Genomic DNA, 12,457 nt, shown 5'->3' with positions numbered 1-12,457 from the left:
CAGTGTGCTGATAGTGTACCTCTGGGGAAGTTTTGGTCCCCTGATTTTGCTGTAGAGTGAGTACTCATAACTTTCATGCCACTCTTTGGTACAGACAGCTGCGGACATGATGCCGTGGCACAGAAGAGAAGACACTTTCCACCGTAAGGCTCCAAGATAACATTATTTTCTCTCTTTTGCTTGGAAGAGGTGAATTTACAGCTAACTACGACACAGTGTCTGGCTTTTGTTTGATATCTAGTGTCAGTAAAAAATGTTGCACAGTTCCGATCCATTGTTAGCGCTGTTAGCTTGTTTACTGTACTACATAAATGCTGCTGTCACACTGAACATCCCACTGAGCCCCGTTAAAACCAAGCTTCTAATATTTGCATTAAACAAGTAAATCTAATCAAATTGACATATTTCTGAGTCGGGAACAGCCCTAATAATAACAATGAATTCTTTAAACATGTCCTATTTATCGTTACAGCAGCCTCTTATAATAAAGCCCACAAAATGTTACAGACATGCTGCCTTTACCTTTATATAGATTGGCTGGGGCTTGGCAAGTGTGTCCACAGCCATTGGAGCAGCATTTTCTGGGGGACGGACAATGCTGGTCTGACGAGCAGCTCTCCACACAGGCTGCAGCGAATCCGGTGGCTCGCTGAGGCGGCGAGCAGTCCCCCTGACGAGATGACCTCAGAGAGGTCAGAAACTCCCTGCTAGTCACACACTCCGTCTGCTTCTGAGAGAGAGAACACGGGGGAGTTGTTATTATTACAGTTGACACACAGCGGAAATAATACGTGATGTATAAACACACATGTGAGGGCAGAAAAACACACAGCAGAGGTGAAGTGTTTCTTTTGGTTAACTCCTACTGAGTCTTTGAAGGCAGCCTGGTCTGATGTGTGTGTGTGTACATGGCTGCAGATCATCAAAATGTAAACACAACCTTTAGCTAATAGCTCTGAATTACCCAGTGTTCCCAACCAGCCAGCCAGTCAGCCATCCAGACAGTAACATGCTTCAGCTATTGTGATGAAAAACTAATCTGACGACCACAGCGACTGGCTTTACAAATAATCATTCAGGGCCACACACACACACACATAATGGCTGCACACTCTCACATGTATACATTCAAAAGCTCACAAACACGTTATTCATAACACACATAAGCTTGCATAAACACACACAGAAATTTCTCATTCACGGCCTCCACAGTCAGAAACCAGCTTCATGGTGCCAACAAAAGCAAGTCTCTGGTGCGGGAGTGACACTGCCACCAAGGGTGTTGTGACTTACACGTGCATACACACACACACACACACACACACACACACACACACTGGACTCTGTTTCTGGCTTACCTCACAGGACTTTGGAGAGAGTACCTTCCTGGTTTCCCACAGTTCTTTGCATGGCTGAAGGCACTGCACAAAACAAACAAACAGAAACAAAATATGAGGCTTTACACACAATAAGTAGAGGTTTTGAAATTTTCACTTGTTTCATCACACGTGACACAATGAGTAGAAAACAGAGTTTAAGCAATAGTTCAACATTTTTGGGAAATATGCCTATTTGCTTCTGGTTAAGAGATAACTAGATGGGAGGATCTCACGTCTGTCCGTTCAATATAAAGCCACAGCCGGAAGCCTTTCCTATCTGTCTTTGTCACTATCTAAATAAAGCAGAAAATGCCCCCCAACATAATCCTCCAAACAGGGATCTGACATTTTTATACTTTTGTTTGAATTAAACAAACAAGATATAAAGTGTTAATTAGTGAGCTTCATGCAACAGTTAGCCCGACCATGTACCATTGGACAAGATGTATTCCATGATTACTCATATTGAGTACGTCTCTGGGACTGTTAACAATGCATCTATCACTACACTTTACAAATGTTCCAAACTAGCCTAAATTAGCCTACATAAGTGATCAGTGATTAGAACAGCCTTTGCAAAGAAAAGATGAACATATTTCCACAAATAACATTAAATTATGAATAGTTATCGGAAGAGGATGAAAGGAAGAAAAGAAGCCTAGATACTTCACTGAAAACCTCCAGATGTGCTTATATGACACTGGCTGACATCGCAATGACACTGTCTGATCAAGGCTTTAACTTACTGGAATCACACATGCCGACAAACATCTGCAAAGACACTCTTATTTCTCTCTTTGTACAACAAATGGAAACATACAGATAAATGTACATGAGACAAAGTAGCTGGCCTGTGTGTAGACCAGTGGTTCCCAACTGGTGTGGGTCGCAGGTCCATTCTGAATGGACCCCAAGTTATTCACAAATGTGTCAAGTTTGTTAAAAGCACACTTTATTTTTTGGGGCGTCGGTGGCTTAGTGTATAGAGCAGGCGCTCCATGTACAAGGCTGTTGCCGCAGCGGCCCAGGTTCGACTCCAGCCTGTGGCCCTTTGCTGCATGTCATTACCCCTCTCTCTCTCCACCCTTCACGCTTAACTGTCCTATCTATAAAGGCAAAAATGCCCAAAAAAATAAAAAAAATTTTTTAAAAAAAGTACACTTTATTTTGAAGCACATTGAGTTTCCAGCACAGAGCATTTATCTTGAAGTGCCGTTTCCCACTGTAGAGTCAGTGACTAACAGACAGCTACTTGACAGAAAAAGCGAACTAACTTGACGACACAACCAAACCCAAGTATGACACTGAATGTATTAAACTGTGTGGACCTTGAACTAATGACTAATGATAAGGAGAAATCTGGACCCCATGGCTGGACCAGTTGGGAACCACTGGTGTAGACCTACACAAAGTAGCAAGCTAGTTGCTTGGCAACAGTCCAGTCCCAGTTCAGCTGCAGGTCTATTTATGCTGAGTTAAATAAATGATTAAAAAAAAAAACATAACCTGTTGTCATTCATTGCTGCCTTCTAATAAATGGTGCTTGTAGAACTGTTGTATAAAGCAATATCACACTCAACCAAATCACAGCCATGCTGAAATTCATTACATGAGCACTCCTGTTGCTTAACTAGAGGTGCTAGTAGAGAGATTTTATTACCTTCGGACAGTGTAAGGCTAGATCTTTAACCCTGCTTCCACTCTCTGTGCTAAGAGAAGCTGACCTGTAACTGTAGCCTCATATTAATGGTCACTCAAAGTGGTATCAAACTTCTAAACTGTCTCTACCACAAAAATAAGAGCATTTCCAAATATGTCAAACTGTTTCTTTAAATACCCGAGGGTTGAATAAATACAAGACAGAAAAAGTGTAAGAAGATGGATTAATGACAAAGTGTCAGAGCGTTTTCGCATTTGCGGAGCTTTCAGTGTTTAAGCAGGTAGGGAACACAGAGGAAACTCACACACACACTCCTAAAGCACATATGCACACACTCATCTGGTTTGCCACCTCAGTGAACTGGTGAATGATGGCTCTTACCAAATTAAAACCAGACAACATATAAAAACTGCGGTTTCACCCCCAACCTCCTCCTCCTCCCCCTCTCCTCTCGCACTCGTTCCGTCTGTCTCCCTCAGCCCCACACTGTGCCTGGCTTCAATCATTTCTCCCATTTATTCCATCTCACTGATTCCAGGGGAACAAACAGAATCAACAAAAAGCCATAAAAACTTCATTTTTGCACAAATAAATGGCTACTGTTGGATGAAAATGCCTTCTCCAAAACCCCAGCTGTTTTAAATAGGCTCATTTGCAGACTGATGATTATGAATACTTTAAGGATCATCATCACACTTGAGCACATAAACTTTCATTTTAATGTATCAAATGAAAAACAAACACTACATAGTAACTCGTCACTGGGTTCCATACAGCATTTGGAAACCAAAGCCAGGGAAACCACATGTACTGATTTCTAAACCTGTGGGGCATAAAATGGAGTCTCAGCGTGACGCATGATGCTGTTACATGTTGTACAGTCGGCTCATTTCATTCAAGTCATGGACGAGAAAGTTTGTGTTAGCTTAGAGTGATACTCCACCCTAGAGTCTCCCTATTGAGTATTAAACACTCTTGCTCTGTAGGCTTGAAATGCGTTAGTAAAAGGTTTGTAGTTTGCCTGTCTATAGGTCTGTAGTCAGCCTGGAACACATTTATATATGTGAACAAGAGCTTCTATATTGTGTGTTATCACGACATAAAACAATAATAATAAGACAAAATAAGACAAGAAGCTTTTGTGATACTGTCTACTGTTTTTTTCTCTTTTCTTTCAGTGGTAGGCTGTCTTTGCTGGTGCTTTGTTGTAATTTGCTCCATACAGTAAAGCGATCCATAGTCCCACTCATGACTTGCTCCTTTTAGTTGTTATCATCCCTCACACTGGCTGCCAATCAGGGCTTTTGATGTGTCACACACTTAAATTCCTACACGTGAAGGGTGACAAATAGGTCCCCTGTGAAGGTTTTTTATGTTAAATTAAATGAAATTAAAAAAAAAATAGCCAGAATTTACCTCATTATTGGGAAAGGGGTGCGCACAACATACTGATACAGTCAATTAAAAATGAATTTTTAACTTTTTGTATAGGCCCAGTTAAATATTGCAATTGCAATAGGCTAATGTGTGGTTATCACAAAATCCTGCGGCACACGCACCATTTGAGACTGCCTCTGTCTTAAAGATGTTCTGATGACATTATCGAGTTCGTACACCATTTTACTGAGCTATGCTAAAATGATGACTATATTTAGGAGTCACATGCAAGTAACATCTAGAGCTGAAACGATTAGTCGATTAATTGACCAGTCAATTGATAGAAAATTATTTCAAAAACTATTTCCATTATTGCTGAATCATTTTGAATCATTTTTCAAGAAAAAATGCTTAACATTATCTGGTTCCAACCTGTCAAATGAGACTGTTTACTGGTTTTATTATGATAGTAACCTCAATATTTGCTGGTCGGGCAAAATAACATATTTTACGATGTCACCTTTAGTTTGTGGATATTGTGATGGGCATCCTTTACCATTTTCTGACATTTTAATTGATTTGAGAATAAAATCATTGGCAGGCTACACACACATTTTATCTTTTGGCACGAGCAGCACACCAGAAATGTCACACAGACAAAAAATGTAGTCAGGGTAAAGAAGCTGGGAAATGCTAGTCTGGGGAGTAAATGTGATAAAATTGCTGCTTTTCAGGAAAGACGAAGCACATCACTTTGTCAAGTTCGCCAGTGTGCGGTCTTGCATGGGAAACAATCACTAACATGTGTCCTTTTAGGGATCACAACCAGTCTAGGGTGGCCCTTATACTGCACGTTCTATCAGGTTTCTATGGACTTTCTCATATTTAATCCATTAAAACTGCTATAAATCCAAGCTGACCTCAATCTTTGTTCTACATGAAGCAAATTACAATCCTTTTACAGCCACCTTTGAAGTTTTTCTCTACCAAAGATTCATTCTGAGACTTTGAATTATTTCCCTTTTTTCTCCTCTGTAAGTTTATTATGCATTCCTCAAGGAGTCTGGGTATGAGGAGACACAGCATTGTAACCAGATCCTGGAGTGTGATGCGTTTCTTTAAGGAGCTCTCATGGGTCTCTTCACTCGACCATGTGCTGCTCAGGTTGTCAAAATCAACTTTAAAACACCTAACACATCCTCTCACACACACACACACACACAAACACCAACCAACCTACACATCGCCTTTTTTTCACATGCTCACCACTCCATGTTGCATTCAAACCCAGCCCACACTGTACTCCCCCTCTCCTCCTTTGCTGCCACTTTGATCAGTTACAGACATGTTTAATTTTTCATACCCGTCCCTGTTCCTCTCTCCACCTCCTGTTCCTTTCTATAATCCTCTCTTCTCTTTGTCTCCTGTCTTCACATTATCACCCCTCTCCTTCTGCTCCTTGACCTCTCATCTCTGCACTGCTTGTCTCTACCTCCTAATTTTTGCTCTTTCTTTTCTAAGATATAATTCCCCACTGCCATTGGAGTATTAAACCTATAACGCCTTTCTTGTCTCAGTATACCTCTGACTATGTAGGTGTACACAGATGTTATCTATGTTTTGACAGGGTTTATGTTTTACATTTTTCTTCAACACATTTCACAAGGAAACGCTGTAATTTTCACTCCACATTTATGTAGTAGCAGTATTAGTTGAAAGTGGCTTAACTTTGACCCTCCAACATTTAAATATTGCTCACGTTAATGCATCAGTAATCTCCACAAATGGGTGTCTACATATATATGCAGAATCTGCAGTGATACAAGATTTTGGTTTTCCTTTTGGGAAGACAACTAGCAATTGTTTTGAATTGAGATATGTGAATTCGGCAACCTTGTTTATTTCTGTTGTCATTTTCAGCTTTCTGGACCCCAGGAAGACTAGTGACCACTTTGTGGAAGCTAATGGGGATCGGAATAAAGAATAAAGAATGAAGCTGTAAATGTACTGTTTAAAGATATATAGTTAAATGCGGTGGTCTGACCTATCTGACATTTCTACTGTGCATATTTGTTGCTTTGCTAGGGTCTTTGTTAAACCAAATCTACTGGCGTGAAAGCTAAGCAATGTAGTGCTGTTAATGGGGGCTGCAGCAAAATGTATTTTAGCCACCTAAAAATCAGTATCAGTTTAAGTGTATGCTATATTTAGAATATTTTCACCGCTTTACCTTAAACACTAACTGACTGAGGCAGATGTACACAAGCTACTCCCATGACTGTTCAGACTCCAGTGACTGTTTATGTCAATGGAATCTGGTGGCTTTGAGATAACAGCTTAATTTTCACCGGCTGTCTGGCTTTTTTTTTTTTTTTAGGTGGGCCTTTATTGGGTGACTTAAAACTAAGCAATTGAGACAGGGTTTGAGTCATTTCATTTAATGTAGCCTACGTGACACAGGGGTTTTCTACCTGGAAGTAATGGTCAACAAATACTGTCATTTCATCTTTAATATATTAATTTGACACTGATTGGGGCCACTCTACAAAAGAAGTACTTTGCTGTAACAGTAGTCATGACTGTTACACTACCCTAATAATCTGTCGTTTTACTAAGTCTAATAGGCCTACTTAATGCAAAATGTTTACAAGTAACAGAGTATACTAGTTTCACTAAAGCAATGAATGGGAGTATCTGCAGTATCATTTTATAAAGTCAATAGTACAGTAGGGAGAGAAAGGCAAGAATGATGGGAGAAAGGGGAGTTGAGGCAAATGGATTTAAGCAGAAAAGACTTGTGGTATGTATGTGGTACACACCTTACACTCTCAAATATCACTTGGATGTTGTAAATCACTGAAAAGTACATGCACTGTATTTGTGTAAGCAGAGAGACCAACAGACACGTTTAGCCTTGAAGGCGACATGATGAGTTACGTGTGTGTGAGAGAGAGCGGTAGACACAGCGGAGGTCAGAGGTTGGAGATGTTACTGGTTAACACACCAACACACTGTAACAACAGAGCCTAGATTAATGACCGGGTATGTGTCTGTGTGTGTGTGCACAGTTTGCATTGGAGCTCCTCAGATATCTGTATAATAATTAATCACACACACACATACACACACCTTGTCTCTCTGCCCTCCTCTGGCCTCTCCTGCTGTTTTATGGCCTCACCTGCCACAATAGAGGGATGACAGCCACACTCAGCAAGAGGGAGGAGAGGAAATGGGAGAGGGAGGGGAGGAGAGATGTGGTTTCAGAGTGGATAGAAGGGGGGGAGAAGTGAGTGTCAGTTGAAAAGGAGAGAAGAGATGAAAGACAAATAGTGAAACAGGTCCAGAGAAAAGGGAGAGACAAAGAAAGACAGCCACAGACCAGATGTGCTCGCTCTCCATATACAGTCACCAGTTCAGTGGGTGCAATGTGAAAAACTATTTATGTCCATTTATGTGTTCAGCCTGTCATCAGTTGTTCAGAGTCTATTTTATATTTTCTAGCATACAGTGCATAATGTATAAAGTGTCATTTAAACATTTTCGATACAATAACTTTAGTTTCGGTGCAAAAATCAACACCAGTACAGTGCCAACATCAAAACAAAACTTTGTAAAAAACTTTGATTGATTTAGCAATACTGTACTAAATACCTTAATTTGAAATATATAAACATGTTTTCTACAAAATGCAATTTAACGCCCCACCTCCTGTGGTATTTACAACCTCGGAAATGGAAATTTTCTGAGAGCTTTAAGTTCGCAAGGTGTGATGTGTTTGCTGATGTTTCCAGAAATGAGTCATGGAAGTTTTTTTTTTTTGGTGTCTGATGAGTAAATATACTGGAATTTTGGTCATTAACCATTCGACACAAGCTCTCTGCACTTCTACTTTTCAGTCTGTACCAAGAAAGCATTATGGCACAATAGCCAGAACTACAGTAGTAGTCTTTTCAAAACTCTTTCTATCAGTGTGAATAAATGGTCATATCTTTGCATCAATTATGGTAGAAAAATTAGAAAATTGTAGCTATGACTGTCCGCTTAAATCTCTGGGTACTGGTATTACAAGCCTAGACCCAATTTATAATAAACCTTATTGCCTCACAGAGTGATTCTGTTATTCACCTTCTTAATGCTGTAAAAATGAGAAAGTTTGCAACCCGACTGCCATGTTCTAAAAAGTCAAACAAAGCACCAATAGTTCACTAATTATGTTTCTGAAAACATTTAATGTGAGAAATGGCCAATGCAGAAACAGCATCTTGATTCATATTTGATCAGCGCTGCCTAGTTTGACCGCAGATCACAAACAGTGATTAACATGATTAACAGGAGACTCCTCAGCTCTGATTGGTCGTTTTCATTCATGTGTGGAAATGCCATTAGAAGCAATTTGAGAAGTCAGAGGAACATTATTTTAAATATGTAAATATGAAATAAAGTTATTTTTATAAAAGTTACCAACTACAGCTTTAAACACAAAAAATGACCTGAAAGTGATTTTCCATCAGCTTTTCTCATCTTCCACCAGCGGCTATTTTGAGAACCTGAACGCTCCGTTTGAAGTGAAGAACAGCATCCTCATCATCATGTTTTCTCCTGCAAAGCAATCCAGCAGATTTCCAGAGAAATCTGACCTGCTGGCCGACATTGTAACATGCAGTTCAACGGTTGATGAGACCCAGTTATCTCACATACTGACTTGAGGTTTAATGTTTAGTTAGAATCGACAACTGACAACAGTGTAACTGTAAGGCTAGTCTGTGACAAATATTTTGGACCAATATTGTAATCATTAAATTCACAGTCTGTTTAGTATAGTATTTAAAATGTGACTTTGAGAAACCTTGATAGAAAATCTCAACGTTTCTAAATACTAATATAATTAAAAAAATTGCACATGTGCATATACACCCTATTATGCATAACACACCCCATTATTTTCCTCAACGCTACATTGTGAAAATCAAACCTGTGTGGTGTCATTTAGTTTTTAAAGTATTTCTCAAGTCACAGAAAGTGAATGAGAGTGAAACCTATGTTATGAATATTATTATCATACTGCCCATAACCTTGTATTTTAAGGTTCATAAAATGTACCTGTATTCATGAATATATAGCATGTTACTGCAGACATTCTGGTTACATTACATTGTAACATCTGCTGTGACAGCAAAAACTGATGTCATTGACGATGGTGCTTTACTGTTGAAGGGACACGCCATGTTTTTTCCCTGATAATGATACATTGTGATAATGTGTCTATGTCAATAATCGATACTGTATTTACTCATATCGATGATCACCTGATGATGTTTAACTGTCCAGGAGACAGTCCATGTTAAATAATATTTTCACCATAGGCTGCCATTTTCTTATCGTACGCATGTCAGTTCAGATGCAAGAACAAATCTATAAAGTACGTCATCTAAATGTTTATGGATTATCCATAGAAATTCTGTTTCTATGGATAATCTGATGCACCTTTTACTGGGCAGATTTTGATACTCTTTATACTCTGCTCAAGATGTGATACTTGTGTAATGTTTTGTACATAGTCTGTATATAAAGATACTGTGGTTGTGTGAATTTTCAGATTTGGAATGTTATTTGTTTAATTTTCAGATACATTTTCAGCATGCATAAAATATAACCATAATTATAACCACATAATATCAAACAAGACTTTTATGCTACAATTATCAAAAATACAAACTTTAATAGGAGCACTTCATTTACTCAGGACCCACTCAAAGGACCACCTGTGAGTCCCGGGGACTCACTACATTGGAATTCTGTCAACATCACTGTGCTAGGTGAGCTTGCAGTAAATGCATGCATCCTTTTGCATGGTGATATGGTTGGCTGGTGTAGTTCTGTAGAAAGAAAACAGTTCCTATATAAAAACTGCTGACAATAAGATCTAAGGATTATTTTGAGTAACCGGGTCAATATTTCTGGAAAGAGACATTGCTGTTGAGTTTTTCCATATGTACTTTTTTGGTGCTTTGAGCACCACAGAAGTACAGTGCCATTTAGCTCCATTATATTTCAGAGGCAGACATCTCTATGGCCAATGTCTCCATCACTCAACAACTTACACCAAAACAGTCTAGAGCGATTAGTAGTGGAAAGATGTACTTTTGATTTTGTGTGAACTGTCCCCTTAGGTTAGTCAATAACTGTCACAATATTGGCTCAAATTTAATTACTGGTTTTACACATTTAGTAGTTTTAATACTGCTACATTTTATGTAATACTGCATGTGCAATACAGTATAATAGAAGAAAAACAGCATTGAAAAATATGAGAATTGACTGTGAATCTTATTTTAAAAAAACCCAATTCAATAAATCTCAGACAATATTTGAATTGCCACGTATTATATTCTTATTCTATCTACACAAAGCATATTTTCTAGACTACATGTGCAGCTGCTCTTGAATGATAAAATGAGATTCTACAAATCATTTCAGAGGACACGAACACACTTGTTTAATATTTTGAATATGCACAAACACACACGCGCGTACTTGTGCATACACCGTAGACAGACACACACTCACACAGATACACACACTTCAGGCTTTGTGGTACGTGAGTGAAAAGTAGCGGAACAAATTCCACAAATCCCTTTGAAAAGCATGTTAGACTTTTGCCAGACCTTTGGAAAAACATGTACAACAACCAGAGCTAACTTAAGTCGGCAGCTCGCGGGAGGAGAGGAAAGGCTGTAGGGAAAAAGAACGGAGGAAAAGAAAAAGAGATCGGGAGGACAGTCAAAAAGACAAATGCTTTGAGATAGTTTGGTGGTTGACTTCCTCACCTCTCAAACCCAAATGTGCCCACAATAACCTCACACGAAATCCTGCCAGAGCTTTCTCTCTCTGTGTTTCCCCTAATCGTTTTCTTTCTGTGCTTTCTCTCCTAAAATAAAACTTCAAAAGGATGCTAGTCTGACTACTTTATTTTAGACGCAAGAGGGAAGGAAGTCTCGACGATAAGGGAAAGGATTTGTTGGTGTCAGGTGGCGGTCAAAATACTTAACCTACATGAGGTTTGTTGTTAAAACATAATCTGTTATGTATTTGAAAACCTGGTATATTCCTTTAAATGCAATGCCAGCATGATATTTTGACAGGAATGGCACTTATGGTCAAGTCAATGTAACATTTCTCAACCAGACATCTTATTAAACTACTGGGAAAGCCTGAACAGCAGAGGGAATGGAAATGACTGTGGGAAAATGAGAAGAAATAAGAGAATTTAAATTGATATGCAAGCTTACACAGGCTAGCAAGCTGTTGTTTGCAGCTGTTGCACTGAGTAGAGTTCTTTAAAATCTAAGGGGGGAGAGTGAGACAGGGGCTTCAGACTGGCACACAGGGATGATTGCCTAATTGTTGAAACTCTTTTCAACATATTCCTCTTACAGCCTTTTCTCCCGTCTTTCCATAATAACACTGTGATTTTCTGTTTTAATTTAAACCAACACTTGACTTGCAGCTGAGCGAGAGGCTGATGTGAGAGTCATCTCCTTGAAGTCTGCAGGAAAACAGTGGACAGTGCCCACTGGAATGAGAAGGAATTAGTGCCTCAACTAAAGCAGTTAAAAAATCTTGGGGTTTTGTCAGTGAGGGTATGATGGAGCATGGTTTTAAAGGTAGATTGATGTACACAGAGGTAGTAGAGGTGTAACACCTAATGTTTTGGTAAGCCTGATAACAAAGCTCTCAGTTTAATAGATGCTCAAACTCTCATCAAGTGACCCTTAGAAAAAGTAACGAGGAATAAACGAGGAAGAGACTATGATAAGCGTAAGGGTAAGAGTGACTTGATAGCTCTACTCCTTTGTTCTGCATCAGACATGTTTGTTGGTGGACATCCTGCTGCCTCACACACCTGGCACACATTACTGCGTCTACTTTGCATGTGTGTGAGAGAGAAGAAGATAGATAAAAGAAGACAGAGATGGACAGATGGAGGAATTGAGTGAGGGCTCCAGTTCAGTTTTATTGAACTCCCATGTGTGTTTCCATG

General features: G+C 39.2%; 1 protein-coding gene across 1 annotated transcript in view; it reads right to left on the bottom strand.

Moving 5' to 3' along the window:
- The window catches only part of anos1b (anosmin 1b), a 50,908-nt gene that overhangs the window by 19,240 nt on the left and 19,211 nt on the right, over window positions 1-12,457 (bottom strand). Inside the window, exons 3-4 of the mRNA XM_033620843.2 lie at window positions 1,359-1,421; window positions 523-730 (exon numbers count right to left, since the gene is read on the bottom strand). Coding sequence (XP_033476734.1) covers window positions 523-730; window positions 1,359-1,421 — 271 coding nt within the window. The remainder of the gene's footprint in view (window positions 1-522; window positions 731-1,358; window positions 1,422-12,457) is intronic.

This window comes from Epinephelus lanceolatus, chromosome 6 (assembly GCF_041903045.1).
Source record: "Epinephelus lanceolatus isolate andai-2023 chromosome 6, ASM4190304v1, whole genome shotgun sequence".
Classification (NCBI taxonomy): domain Eukaryota; kingdom Metazoa; phylum Chordata; class Actinopteri; order Perciformes; family Serranidae; genus Epinephelus; species Epinephelus lanceolatus.
Note: the sequence above shows the minus strand (reverse complement) of the source record. Positions and strands in the feature narration are given on the sequence as shown.